General features: G+C 49.5%; 4 protein-coding genes across 4 annotated transcripts; 1 reads left to right on the top strand and 3 right to left on the bottom strand.

Annotated features, from left to right (window-relative positions):
• Positions 1-168: 168 nt before the first annotated feature.
• Positions 169-1409, bottom strand: LOZ57_003029 (uncharacterized protein; the record flags this gene model as incomplete). Its single annotated transcript, XM_049252084.1, has 3 exons — positions 169-1140; positions 1213-1291; positions 1354-1409. The coding sequence occupies 3 exons, from the start codon at positions 1407-1409 to the stop codon at positions 169-171; spliced, it is 1107 nt and encodes a 368-aa protein (XP_049108967.1).
• A 514-nt stretch (positions 1410-1923) lies between these two features.
• VPS41 (Vacuolar protein sorting-associated protein 41) lies at positions 1924-5909 on the top strand (the record flags this gene model as incomplete). Its single annotated transcript, XM_049252083.1, has 5 exons — positions 1924-2193; positions 2243-2269; positions 2325-3253; positions 3304-5594; positions 5653-5909. The coding sequence occupies 5 exons, from the start codon at positions 1924-1926 to the stop codon at positions 5907-5909; spliced, it is 3774 nt and encodes a 1257-aa protein (XP_049108966.1).
• A 506-nt stretch (positions 5910-6415) lies between these two features.
• On the bottom strand, positions 6416-6992 carry LOZ57_003027 (uncharacterized protein; the record flags this gene model as incomplete). Its single annotated transcript, XM_049252082.1, has 3 exons — positions 6416-6768; positions 6818-6874; positions 6932-6992. The coding sequence occupies 3 exons, from the start codon at positions 6990-6992 to the stop codon at positions 6416-6418; spliced, it is 471 nt and encodes a 156-aa protein (XP_049108965.1).
• A 3320-nt stretch (positions 6993-10312) lies between these two features.
• On the bottom strand, positions 10313-12612 carry LOZ57_003026 (uncharacterized protein; the record flags this gene model as incomplete). Its single annotated transcript, XM_049252081.1, has 3 exons — positions 10313-10641; positions 10708-11993; positions 12074-12612. 3 exons carry the CDS (start codon positions 12610-12612, stop codon positions 10313-10315), a joined length of 2154 nt encoding a protein of 717 aa, XP_049108964.1.
• Positions 12613-14752: the final 2140 nt, after the last annotated feature.

Below are 14752 nucleotides of genomic sequence, written 5' to 3'. Positions count from 1 at the left end.
TTTTCTTTTGTTTTATCGCAGAGAACTTTCAATATCAGAATGAAAATGAGCTATGTACGTATTCACACAAGTCAAGTAGGGAGATTTGAATACAAATTCTATTTAAAATGAAAAGGCTATTTCGCTTAATCGTATGAGGACAAAGTTGTATTGTAAAAGCACCGTCAATCATGACAAGTGTGCTTTTTTATAGCCCACATCCTCCTGCTTCTTCTCTTTCCACAGTCTTAGGACTTCGAAGCCTACCTCCACAGCAATCAAGAGGATTATCGTCCACTCGAGTCGTAGGCCATGCGTCTCGCTCAGCCTCTCACGCAGAACGCTGGCAATTTCCTGTGCATAATCCATTTTTTCGTTAAGTATCTTAATGCGGATTCCAATGTCAAGAGCTCTTCCAACCTGATCATAGTTTCCCTCAAGGCCAAGCTCATGCCTACTATCCCAGAAGAGATCGGGGAGGGAATCTGTCAGCTCTGAATAAAGATTAAGGTGTGCTCGTATGCTCAATAACTGCCCTGTTTTCCGGAGAATAAAGCTTCTTGAGAAGGGCAGGCGTGTCCCTTTAGAAAGCAGAGTGGGGATGGTCCGTGTTGAGTCGAAATAATTGGAAAGTAGACTCTCCAGGACAGCAAGTTTCGTGCTTCGGGCCAATCCTGATGAGAAAGCAATCTTGGTTAGAACAGTGTCAACCAATTGTTGGTCGTTGCGCTTCAACTCGTATCGGCTGTTTTCTAGGAGAGGTTTCGTCCCGAGAATGATCTTATCACCTTTCACGGTGCTACTTTCTCTTTGTAGATCCTCCGTATACTCCAAATGTTCTGTTTCCATATCATCCAGATGTGGATTCTGGGCAGCTGGCAACAGAACTGTGCTTGCAAGATAGGATGTAAAGCCCTCTGGTAGTGACCATGACACTACGGTGCCAGATGGAAAGATAAAAACATCTCCCACCTGATCAGCCGGCAGTTCCGATGCAGCCAAGCTCGAAGTTCGCCGAATAGAGTCAAGTGGAACTTGTACGTGGATGACTTGCGGATATAGGCCAGTGTCGAAGGGATCCGGTTCATAGCCCTTTGCTAGAAGTATTTCCATCACCTTTGATATATCAAATTGCTCGGCTACTGCATAGGCGGTAACCACCTGGTGAAGAAAATATACTCAATCAGTATTATGGAGAGCTGACAAAGCTAGAGGGAAACACAGCGGACACACCTTGGACTGTGGCAATAGATCTTCGGGTGGTTGAGGTCTTTTTCTCCCATCCTTCGAGAGCTGTGCCTCCACTGCTGCTCTGCGCAGTGACGTTTTAGCTGCAGGAGACCTGGATGACCGTTTTGCTTTTGACACATCTACGGCGACATTAACCGCTGCGGAAGGTTCAGACCCCGATTTTGAGGAATAAACCCCATGTTGGCAAGAAAAACCGTCGAAAGGCAACCTTATCTGCGCTAATCCTAGCACCCGGTGCCCTGAGGGCTTGAATAGTAGAGGTCCCCTTAATAGCTTGGAGGCAATCCGAGACGTAATCATAACTTGAATTTAAGAACAGCTTGAGGCGTGAGAACCAGAACTGGCCGCGAAGGCAATGAAGGCATTCCTGTTGCTCCCAAAGTTCAGGATCTTAAAAGATAGGTAGAATTTATTTCTCTCAGTTAGCAATTTCATGATGACGGAGTCTATTTAGGTTGGTGATTGCATCCGGATTTACTATCATCCGTTGTTCCGGCCCTACCTAGGTTATGTCCAGGCACTCTGGAAGCTCAGAACATTCGATAGCCAAACAAACCAGGATGCATTCTCTTCAATGATTATGGCACAACTCCTTCAGTCAATATTCTCCTTGAGCTTTTTGAACCTTCAATCTACTGTCATGTTAGTTTCTTTCAAGGTTGAGTTCCCTATAACGCGTTAGAAACTGCTTGAATGGGGTCAGATAACCCCAGGCTGCCTGAACAAAAGGCAGCTCCAGATCCCAACTTAACGCCTACGAGGGGCCGGTCAGAGCTAAATGATAGTCAAATAAGTCAAGAGGAAGAGGAGTATGATGAGGAGAGAAACAGCCAGTCCGAATCCGAGGATGAAGGCGAAGATGAGGAGCCGCGACTTAAATATGCTCCCCTGACGAAGAGCATAGCGCCGCTGTACCGCAAAGGGGACGCTACAAGCAGCTTTCTAGTCGCAGGAGATAACATGGTATGTATCTCACAGCCTAGTTTGAAACGCCCTTGGCTAATGTTTCTAGGTCGTTGGTACTCATAACGGGAATATTGTATGCGACGTCTCGTTTGATTTTCCTGTGTCGCTTTAACTGACGTTAACTATAGCACATCTTTGATGCTTTGACGCTCGAGCGAATTCGAATTTATCGTGCTCACTCCGCCAGCGTTACTTCAGTATCAATATCCCCGTTTCCGCCGCCACCTTCCAGGCCAATCGTCAAGAGCACATCGCCTGCGGATTCGTCGAGCCGTCTATCCGTAGATCTTTCCAAATCTCCTGAGGGCGCACGACAGACGACAATACAAAATACTGCTTCGAACGCGATATACATCGCCACATCTTCTATAGATGGTAACGTCTGTATTTCGTCGTTGGTTGATCCAAAAGATGTGTTGCTCCGAAACTTCGGGCGCCCCGTTCAAGCCGTCGCTTTATCTCCGGAATATAAGAGTGACAAATCCTACATTTCCGGGGGGCTTGCTGGGAATCTCATCCTAACAGTTGGAGGGCGAGCAGGAACAAGCACAGATTCGACAATAATGACTGGTGTCACTTCTACCAGCCCGACCGGGTGGTTAGGAGTGTTAAATTTCGGTGGCGGTAATGGAAAGGATACCATTCTGCATTCCGGCGAGGGTTCTATCAGCACAATAAAATGGTCATTATCCGGCAAATATGTCGTCTGGGCTAACGAAGAGGGAATTAAGATTATGCGATCTAATCTACACTTAGATCATTCTCAGTCAGAGTTTGCTTGGAAGAGGATGAGCCACGTGGATCGACCCCGTAGTCCGGAGTGGGATGAAATGGTCAGCGTGTGGAAGGCCAGGGCTGAATGGGTGGATGAAGACAATGACGCTGCCGGTTCTCAAGAGTCCGAGACTATGCCGCAGACTCGGCGGGTTAGACTGTACGAGAAAGAAAAACTTATCGTTGGCTGGGGAGGCACTGTCTGGATTATCAATGTTTTCCCAGTCCGACGTGGCAAAGATGCTCGCGAAAAGGCCATCGGCTCTGCTGAAGTCGTCACAATGTGGGTTATTTTTGATATATCAAAGTATTTTCATACTGATAAACTTATAGATTGCGCACGGATTGTATTATATCTGGAGTTTCTCTTTATACCCCAAATGTTCTTCTTGTTCTTTCGTACCTAATACCAGAAGACAACAATAAAGGCGAATCGAAACGGAAACAGGCCGGGCCGGCCCGTGGAGTGAGGCACCGACAAAACGGCCTGGAGCCTGAGTTAAGACTAATCAATGTGGAGACGAAAGAGGAGCTTAGTGCTGATACTCTTGCCGTGCGCCGTTACGAAAGCCTTTCGGCATCTGACTATCACCTCGGTGTGCTGTCACCTTCCAAGTTTCCTCACGCTCCCGTTCGTCGAGGGGCATTTGAGACGATAGGCACAGGGATTTTGGATGCAACTTTGTACCCAACTCGTCTTTTCAGTTCTGCCAACAGCATTCGCAGCACAGACAGTGGTGACAAGAAGTCTGGTCTAAAACCTGCAAGTTTAATAGGTGTTCCCGGCACCATGCTTGGAGAACCTGACCTTGATAGCAAAGAGCTTGCGGTTTTGGCGAGTGACGGGATCAAAATATTCATTCATAGTCCATATGATTGTGTGGCTGCTACTAAACGGGATGTTAAGGACCGACTCTCCTGGCTTAAAGAGCACAAGAAGTACGAAGAAGCGTGGGAACTTCTCGCGAAACATCCCGAAGCGGCATCCCTTGCATTCTATGAAGGTGACAGCGCTTTGACTACTCCCAAACAACCCGAACGGAATCTCACTGAGCTGTTTGTGGACGGAAATTTGCCGGAACAAAATGATACTGCAAAAAACCCTCAGGTGCAGAGAGAGAGGCAACAGATCGGCGAGTCCTGGTTAGAACAACTTGTCAATGATCAAAACTGGGAGAAAGCGGGTGATGTGTGCGGTAAAGTTCTTGACTCGACTTTGAAATGGGAGCATTGGATATGGATATTTGCCAAAAGCGACAGGTTTGACGAGATCGTTTCTCACGTTCCTATTGATATCTACCCCCCGCTGCCTTCCCTCATCTATGAAGTTATTCTTGGTCACTACGTCTCCCGAGACCGTAGCAGATTCAAGGAACTCCTAGACCTCTGGTTGACCAATCTCTTTGATGTCGACAGCGTTGTCGCTGCTATCAACGATCAGCTGAAAATCACGTCTTCAGAAGATCAAGAAAACGATTGGCGCCTTTTAACAGAGTGTCTAGCGAAGCTGCTTTTAGCGGGGGGTCGTTATCGTGAAGCATTGCGATGCTATGTTCGACTTCATGATGCTGAAACTGCTATGACTTTGATTCGAGACCACCATCTTCTCGATGCTGTTGCAGATGATATTCCCGGGCTCATTCTGATTCGAGTGCCTAAAGAAAAAATGAAATCTTCAAGTCTACCAGAGCTTGAGGAAGCAACGTCAGAGCCTATAAAACTTCTCGTCCGCGAAGCTGTCAACGGAATTGTACGCCCTGATACTGTTATTTCACAACTGCAAGCTTCTGGTCTTCATCTTTTCCTGTATTTTTATGTCAGAGCCCTTTGGAAAGGTGACTCTTTATCACCAACTGATAAGCCTGCGGCTCCAATGCGTGGCCACCATCGAACTGGTGCTGCAGAGAAGCTTGCTGCTGATGAAGGGAGACTGTTGATCGACGCGTTTGCGGATACCGCCGTAGAACTATTTGCGGATTATGACCGACCTCTGCTCATGGAATTTCTCAAGTCCAACACATCTTATTCCTACAATGCGGCATGCTCCATCTGTGAAAGTCGTCATTTTACCCCTGAGCTCATTTATCTTTTCTCAAAAACTGGCCAAACAAAACGGGCACTTCATCTGATACTCTCAGACCTGAAAGACATCTCTCACGCCATCTCATTTGCAAAATCACAAGATGACCCTGACCTCTGGGATGATTTACTTTCTTATTCGATGGATAAGCCTGAATATATCCGCCGTTTGCTTGTTGAGGCCGGCACCGCGATCGACCCAATAAAACTTGTAAGGCGAATTCCAAGTGGCTTGGAGATACAAGGCTTGAGGGAAGGATTGACGAGAATGATTCGCGAGCACGATATTCAAGCTAGTATCAGCCACGGCGTTGCAAAAGTGCTCGTTGGCGAGGTCTCTATTCGGATGGATATGCTGCGCAAAGGACAACGGCGGGGTATCAGGTTCGATATTCTTCATGAAAGCGATCATGTTAGAAAGATGCCTCAGCCTACTCAGCGGCAGGAAGGTGACGAGACTCGAGGTGATATTGAACCACTTGAAAGAAAACGGGACTGCCCGCCTGGCTGTTGCGCTGGCTGTCAAGAAATGTTTGTTGAACAAGGTAGGATGCACCCCAATTCCATAGCCCTGTGTGAGCCCCTTATACTAAATCTTGGTAGAAAAGGAGCCTCTGGTAGGCTTCGCGTGCGGGCACGTCTATCACATATCCCATATACATCCGAACACATCACGACCTCCATCACGCGAAGAGGATGTTTCAACGTTGAAGCACTCAAATCCGACCTCATATGAAGACTCATCGCCGCTGTTCTCGCGTACTGTTGGTGTCAAAGTCACGAACGCTAGACTTTTACGCGAGAAAATCGGCGATGGATGTCAGATATGTGCGTTGAAAAGAGTAACCGACGATCAATGAAACTGATAGGCACGAATAGTTAGCATACTCTATCTTAACAACAAAATGGAGTGTCAGCAGCAACGGACGAGACATGATCGAGCTGACTGCGTATTCCGTAAAATTCTCCTTCGTCCCGCGAATTGGTATGATGTGTGTGACGGGTGCACATGGCTGAAGATTATCATTATCATTATTATTACCACAAAAAAACGAAAATAACAGGAAAAAAATATGAAAAAAAAAATAGTCCAAAGTCGATGCACTCTGGTCGGGGTTTATTACGTCTATATACATGGTCTTGGTCAAATCAATTGAAAGGAGATTTCATTAAGGATCCGCTGTCGAATCTGAAGTATCTCTGGAAACAACAATTATTGGAGTCAAAGTCCATCAGCAAAAACATATCAACCATTTCAGTTCAACAACAGATAAGATCGAGCGTCCAATCACAATAAATCCATCCGACCCATGCTAGTCATGGGTGGAAGAAATACAGATGTCTCAACCATAGAACCCAATATTACCTAAAAAATGTTGATAATTGCGATGGCAATTGCACCAAAGACACCTCCAACCCCGAAAGAGTTACGCCCAGCATCGTTAGTAGGAACTGGGGAATTGCGAGTGGTAGTCGGAGTGCCCTGAGACTCTGTTGCTTTGCTAACAACACTAGTAGCCGACTTCATGCTAGTAGTCTCGGAAGACAATTTGCTGCTGGAGGTTGGTGCAGGAACACTTTCGGTCCCAGTAACTGCCTCGCTGTTTGTGGTCATCTTGGTCACAACAGTAGACTTGACCTCACTGGAGACCGACGGCAAGGAAGCAGACGGAACGAGGCACTCAGTGACAGTGGCCGTGACTGTGACGACAACAGGGTCTGTGACTCTAGTTAACAAAAAATATTATTATTAGGGAGTTGATCTTACCATTACGGGCCTTGATGGCACCGTGTTCTTCGATGTCAATTTTCTCGGCAACGAATCCTGGATGTGGTCAGTATCAATGGAAGTCAGCTTTGGATGTTTGTGTTCATTACTTACCTGCAGTAGCAGTGACCGCACCGAGAGCCAGGATGGCAAGAACCTTTGCGTTGATAAACATCTTAATCGATGAGTACCTTTGAGTGTTTAAAAAATGTTGAGGATTCTTGACGATAGCCGGGGGAGTTGAAATGAAGTAGCTGTTCGCTTTGATAGGCTTTATCAACCAAAAGGAAGAAAAGAGAGAAAGGGGAGGTCAGGAGGAGAAGAGGGGGTTTTATAGTGCGAGGGGATCACGCTACCGCTAAGCGAGTGTCGATTCAGCCGTCTATACCCAATTTGGTGTGTTATGATATGCCCTTTCCGTTCCGGGCAGGGCCAGGTGACTCACTGTGATCGTGCACTGACTCTCGAGCCCGTCGGGATCGCATGGAGCACCACCAACCTCCTACAGAGCGATCCCTGGCCGTTACGCAGTCTAGGATAGCTCTATAGGAGTGGAAAGCGTCTACTAGACATTTTAAAAGATTCTATGCCTGTACTTTACTCCAACAGATACCCGTGAAAGATACTGAACGTCGGAGTGAAGTAAGGGCTACTTAAGCTAAATTATGATGATTTCAAGGTATTTTCTTCGATCCCAGCTGCGCAGCGGATATTTCAGCAGGCATAACAAAGCTAACAAACGCTCCCAGTGCCACTGCCGTGTTCGTCAATTTCTGCGGCATGATCCTGTTGTCATCCACAAAAACTGCATCCAAAGATACATAGGGGAATCAAAGCTACTTTCCAAGCAACGTTGGCTCGAATAACGTTCGATATTCCTTCCAAAGCGGCCTTCTTGTTCTCAGATAATTACTCGGCTTGCGACACATAAATTGACCCCGTTTGGCTCTGTCACGCCCCCAAAAACCTAGCAGCATCCGCATACGTTGCTTCCCTACGAAATAAAACATGTATCTACGATCTGTGGGATATTTAATCGGTTTTCCAGTCCACAGTACTTCTTGGACTGTTGTCTCTTCTTTCCCCCTGTCATGTAAATAAACTTACGCTAAAGGCGGGAGCTTAAGATTAGCGCATAGGTTAAATACGCTTATTTTTCCCACACGTGCTGCCCATGTGGCTGCCTTTCTTTCAGCACTTACGTCACTGGTGCTACTGAGATTCCTCACGCTAATTCTTTGGAGGTTTCTAATAAGGTTGTGAATATTTTATTTTATCCAGAGGGTTAGGGTGACAGCTTTGTGCAACCTCTTGGGAATTTGGGTGCAGAGACAGAATGGATTATTTCATCTACGAATGCATGACATAGTTAGTTGTTTCTTTTGATGAGGAGAAGAAGCTTCGGGCAACTTCAGACATCTCGGTGATTTTTCGTAATTATCCTCGCCTTGATGAATGTATGATACTATTAGAAGCTAATAATTCGCGCATTGTCGCCTCCGCGTTCTTCTTAGAAAGTATCTCTCTACTCTAAGCTCTTCCTCACAAGAGGTGTGTTAGCAAGATCCTCGACTCGCGTTTCTAGGCCCGTTTAGCCCATCTCAAAAAAAAAAGACACGCTGCCCATTCGCCACTTATCTTTCTCTCTGCGCTTCAATGCCGATCTTATTTGCCGAATCGACATCAAAGTCTAAGCAAAAACGTGGTAGCCACTTGATCGCCACGGGACCGTGCACGAAGCCGCTCAAAAAAAAAAAAAATAGCCACGTTGTGCAGAAGTTGTCGTAGTATCGGAGACTTGTATGCCTAGATGACGATATCTTGCTATAGCATAAAGATTAAACATTTCCCTCCGATGACGTTTTGTTTACGTGCCGGGGGGTACTTCCAACAGTACGGCGTACTGTGTGGCGCACACATGCGATCTGGGACCGTTTGTCACGCTAGCGAGTGGGAAAGGGAGCAGCTCCATGACTTGGAAAAGCCTAAGGTTTTTCCCGTTGAGGGAAATACGAGTCACACCCTAGCCACGGAGTTGGCTTTTCCATGGGACGTTTCTTCCGCTTCCGGCGATAGTGAGCTTGGAAACGCTGGTTCTCGGGATCTGCAGGAGAGCGACAGGTGTCATCCATTCGTATTGGGGACCAAGCTTTTTATCGTTGTTTACGATATTTTTGCTGTTGGCGGTGAAAAATGTGCGGGATACTTTTCGTCCAGTTCGTAGTATGACGACAACGAGGCGGATGGCGAAATAGAGGGGTTACGGAGTACTGCAAGAGCTATCATATGCGCGCTCTGTGGACAGCTCTGCGACAGAGTCTCAGAATAGCCCATGTTTCTCGATTTCTATCACCGCGAGGGGAGCAACACCTGATTATTATCAAACTGCTCGAGCGTACATAGTTAGATACAAAGCAACACAATCCCGCCTTCGCCCAAGATCATTACATCCATTAGTATTGTACACTCTTGACAGACAAAGCTTCCAGGGGTAGGTAATGGTACCACATTCGCTCCAACACGGTGACTGAAAGAGTAAAAGAAGGGGGGCAAAAGACATGCTCTAAACATAGGCCGCCGCCCTTTGACAACGACAAGAAGCAAAATTCTTTTTTCCCAAGATGCATACTACCCAAAGTCTTCTATGACACCACAAAACCTCTCATGGCAAATATCAAGACCTGGCCGTCTAGCACCAGAATAACCCCCCTTTGCGTAAAATCAAAGAACGCAGTACCCCACACATTTGTCACACAACATCAAAGGGCGACCTTTGCCACCAGATTGAAAATGGAAACAAACATGAGGGATTCTGAATGGCTCGAAGAACAATGCAAGAAGTAAAACATCGCAACATCACCCCGAAAGAAACCAAAAAAAGAGAGTGACTCCTTAAATGAAGGCCTCAGGAGGAATGTAAACCCAAGAATGAAGGTGTAAGGGTAGTAATAATAAAAATGATAATAATTAGCCCAAGCAGAATCCTGTCCTCCAAGAAATTAAAAAAAGAATAAAAAAAAGAATAAGTGATTCAAAAATAAGCATTGGACAGGACAATGAGGGTATTTCGACCGCTACCAAATCGTAAAATTCGTAACCCATGATACTTTTATATTTTGCATGTTCGAACAACCTTTTGTCCCAACCCTGTGTGCGCCATGATAGTTGATTTTTTTTTTTTTTTTTCTCTTATGCTTTTTTGCGCGGAATGATGAATTTTGATTGTCCGTCCTAAAATATAAAAGAACCCAGAGAAACCACAATAAGATTAAAGATTATTCCGCCGCGCATACTCGATGTCCTGAACGGGTAGGGTAAGAGTATAGGCGCCGGCAAAATAGATGCTCAAAAAAAATGTAATACTCGATATCCTGAACGGGTAGGATAAGAGTAAAGGCGCTGGCAAAATTGATGCTCGGAAGAAAAAAAAGGGATAACGAAGAAAGCACCGGGAGCTGACCCCATCAAAACAAGAATGTTTGTTGGGCGCTTCTTTCACAAAAAGAAGCGCATTTCGACGTCGGTGACTGTTTCGGATGACTTCTCTTCGATCTTGATATTAGGGTCACCCATTTCAGCAAATTCCACAGTCATAGTCTTGCCCTCTGGCAGCTCCCGAACGACGTCATCATCCAGCATGACGTTCATTCCGTTGTTACTTTGGACGACGAAAGCTCGCACAACCCGGGCAGAATCGAAGCGGCATTTCTTGACGACGGCTTGTACCAGTGCCGTGCCCGTGCGCTCCGCGAGGTAGACAGCGTGGTAGTAATCTTCGGCCTGTGGGCTCATATTTTGTCTAGGGCGAACGTAGAAGCAACATTCTTTTGAAATAGTCAAATTAGCAATCATGGAAAAGTAAGATAATAATAGATTATGGTATAACATACTGGGCTTGAGGAGAGGTTCATTCGGAGGCTTATATGTATGATCCACTCCCATTGCTTCGATCCAATCCGATTCCCCGCCGACGCCGTTCGGAAGCTGAACCTTGACTGGATGGTTAATAAATTGGCCATGCCTGATACTATCCCCGCCACGTTGCGAAGTATTCGACCAGTCCAGGGAGCCACGCCGTGAGTAGCGAGAGTCATTGGGCACGCTTTGTCGCTTGATGTCGAAAGAGCGATGCGAGGAGCTCGGAGAGTGATTGTTGGTGAATGGGGAAAACGCATTCGAAGTCGACTCACCGTCATTGGAGTGGGTGGAGTCGAAGTTCACTCGGCCGGGGCAGTCTTCGTCGTTGGTAGGGTCCAGTGCGACGGGGAAAAGGTCCGGATCGTCTTGCTCGTCGCCCCGCAAGTTCAGAAGACTGATGGGCTGTGGGGACGTGAACATTGAATCCAAGTTCGCCATTTTCAACTGCAAGTCTTCTTCTATCGAGGATTTGCTATCATTTCCGGACATAGTCCACGGACGCTTGTTTTTACCTTTCATCGATTTCGGTCCGCCTTTAGTGTTGACGACAGAACAGCTGCGTTTGCGCTTGTCAATGTTCGTACTTCCCAGCTCGGCTTGCGCGATCTGTTGCCTGACCTTTTCCACCATCTTTTTAACGTGGGCAACATCATTGGACAGTTTCCTTTCTGCGCCATGATCTCTGAACAGCTTCACCTTGCAATAGCAGACCTCCTGGGTATTACTCGGAGACGGTTCGGGGGTATTAGTCATAAGGACTTCTGTTTTAGCACATAGCCTAACTGGAATCCCCTTCACACCTTTAGAGTGGCTAAAATCCGTCGACAAGAAATTAAAGCGAACGGAGATGTTGGTCTCTGGGGTTCCGGTGGTCATGTTTGGACTCCAGATGACGGAGAAGCCATCAAAATGCGCTTTTTCGAGTTGCACTCGCGATTGCCGGTCTCCAGCGCCGCCCTGGTTAGGATCCACATGTTCAACGGCCAGAAGTCTGCCCTCACGTTGGTGGGCCTCATTCGACCCACGGCCTTCTTTCCACAACATCCAGCAAGCGGCGGGTCGGGACCGTTGTCCCTCTTCATCGAACGAGACACGGATACATGTACGATACTTAATAGGCTGGGCGCCAGAGGCCATCGGGTCGATGTCTTGCACATTGATAGTGTACGCTTGGCCTTTGTTCAGATAGGTAACGGGAATGTCATCGTTATCCTTGATCATCGCCGTCGCTGCACGGAGAGCGACATTGAAGCGAAAGCTGAGCGTTGCGAAATGTCAGTCAAAAAACCTGCGGCGGCCCCACCAGAGCGGGGCGAAGAAAAAAGAGGTTTGGCTTACGACTCCTGATAGGTCTCACTCTCGTCCTCGAAGTCATTGAGGTTTTCTGTTAGGCGAGAAGGGATCACTCCCATGGACGGGCTTCTGATGGCCAGATTGCCGAAGGCAGCTTCCTCCATGGGCTGCGAAAGGGCGGCCATGGTGGGCTCGCGACGCAGAAAGCTGCTTGGAGGAGCGAAACTGTGCGGATTGCCGAATGCATCGAGGTTGGGTGGCTGGTGGTGGTGCGACGCAAAGGCCGGGTGGTAGCCACCCATCTCCATGGCAGAGTGCGGCATGGTCGGGTCAGTCACGGCGGAAGGGGGAATACCCAGGGGCGTCAGCATGTTCAAGGCCATGCTGGGCGTGGTCAAGTCGGCAGGGTGAGGTGGGTTGACTAGGCCGGCCGGCAGGGTAGTGGGCGCATAGTAAGCCGGCTGTTGGCTGGCAAAGGACGTGAAGGTATAGGGAGTGGGATCCATCATGGACGGTGAGAAGGACGCCCACTGGTCATGGAGTTTGGCGAGGGGGTCCAAGTCTGGTTTGTCTTTGGGATCCATGATGGGTGGGTGGGTGTTAGCAGGGAGAATGAGTCGGCAGGACGGAGCAGCAGCGTGCGAACTAGCGGGCTCAGTAGTCGCAAGAATTGAAGCGCGCGGCGGCAAACAGGGCCGGAGCAGCAGGGAGCAGCAGCACGAGAAGGCAGCAGACGCAGGACAGAAATCCGTCAGTCATGGAGCAGAGGTTGCGGGGAGGGGAGGGTAGGGCAGGGCAGGGCAGGGCAGGGCAGGGCAGGCCAGATCTCTATATAGCGAAAATAGGGGAAGCAGCCGTCGCAGCTATGGCGTCACAGCCGGGCCAGCTGGCTGTGGCACGCCGTAGCCGCAGCGGTACCTCGACCGGGCGACGGAGTTGCAGCGCCAAACCCTAAACACTGGGGCCGCCCATGACGCCCTCCTGACTCAGCGCCACGCTAGCCTGCTCGGGCATCGCGCCGCTGACAAGACCGATCGCCCTATTGGCTTCGCCGCGAAGCTTTGGCGAGCGCTCAGGAGCGCGACAGACAGTGCGGCCAGCAGCTAGCTCTACGAAGGCCGTAGCTAGCTAGCCAGCGCGGCTGCTGCACCTCCGCTGTCGGATCTCGCGCCCTCCACCACCGCTATCTTCCCCGTCGATATGGGTGGCGCCTATGGCTCCTATAGCAGCATCCATCGTGGTCTAGCCGCGCAATCCACCCCCGGCAGCAGGAAGCAACAACCAACAACACCAACTGCCGTCGACAATAATGCGCCGCACGCCGTAACTCGTCGTATAGTGCCGCCCACGGGACACTCACCACTCCTTTCTCAAGCCACAGATAAGGCACGACGCCACAGTGGGTCGCGGCGTGACATCACCGGGTGGGGCGGCGGCGCGCCACATGCAGCTCTAATGGCACCCGGCCAATCAGTGGCGGCCACCCGTCCGGCGCAGGCCCCGCAACGTGGGATGGGCTTCCTTCCTTCGCCTGAACCGCTGCTGCTGCCGCCTCCGCGGATGGCCGCCCATCACTACTCACTACTCTCCCTACGGAGTTCGCTATATGGAGTACTACTGCTCTACTATACTACTCTACTACTCACCCAACACACAGACTCTCCTCACCCACTCCGCGCCCGCCGGCGGGGAACCTGCTGGGCGTCCTGCGGACTCCCTCCGGCACAGCACGAGCGGCCCCATCCACAACTCCAAATGCCAATGCAGATAGCCCTCTCGGCACGGGGGGCTCCACACCCAGCCCATCGCTGGAACGGCCAGTCAGTTTCGCCTTCTCCCTCGCTCCCTCGCTCGCTCGCTCTCGTTCAGCTCCCGCGGTGGCTGGTGCGCAGACGAAACAAAAAAGAAGCAAATAAAAATAAAATAAATAAGAAACTAACTACTCCGCCGCCAGGGGGGGGGGAGGGATGGCGGCGTGCACCAGCCAGAAGCAGTAACGGGGCCCGCGCCGAGATTGAGCTTTCCCATGGGGCGGCCCTGACGAGCGCGACCGTCGTCCATCGGCGCGTTCTTTTTAAAATTTTGGCGCACGACGCCGGCTCGTTTGGTGGGTCTCGCTGGCTTACTCCGAGGTAATAATAATAAGAAGAAGTACTCCGTAGAAGAAGAGTAATGAATATCCCCATCGCTATCGATCAAATCAAACGCGCCCATGGGCCGCGACGACGCCGACTACTACGACCCATCCACCCTCAGCGCACGCCATCATGGTTTCCTCCAGCACGGCAGGCATCTCCCATGCTCCCACGAGAGACACGCTTTAATAATTGGGCAAAATGTGTCTCAGCTAACGCGCTTCGGGCAAAAAGGCCCCCTTCGGGCTTCTCACTGGCCCGGCTGCGGGCCATCCTACCCCAGAGCCGCATCTGCACGGCGCGCGCGGTCAGCAGCAGCAGCACCAGCACCAGCAGTAGTAGTGTAGTAGCAGCGCATCGCCCGTCGGCAAGGTTTACGGCGTGAATCTTCTCCGTGTCGATCGCGCCGCCCCGGCAATGGGGCCTTTTTAAAGCACGCGCCCCTCCCCCCCCCCCGGCGTACACACTAAACCCGCTTGGGCGCGGAGCCCAAGGCCACGCTACTCCCGCCATTAAAAGGCGAAGCGCTGCGCTGCGGGGGCCGCCCCTTTTGACTAAATTTCCTCTAGTAGGGCTCCGTAGTTCCCTT

The sequence above is a fragment of the Ophidiomyces ophidiicola genome, assembly GCF_022830035.1.
Source record: "Ophidiomyces ophidiicola strain CBS 122913 chromosome Unknown scaffold_9, whole genome shotgun sequence".
Lineage (NCBI taxonomy): Eukaryota > Fungi > Ascomycota > Eurotiomycetes > Onygenales > Onygenaceae > Ophidiomyces > Ophidiomyces ophidiicola.
This window is presented reverse-complemented; position numbering and strand designations above follow the sequence as displayed.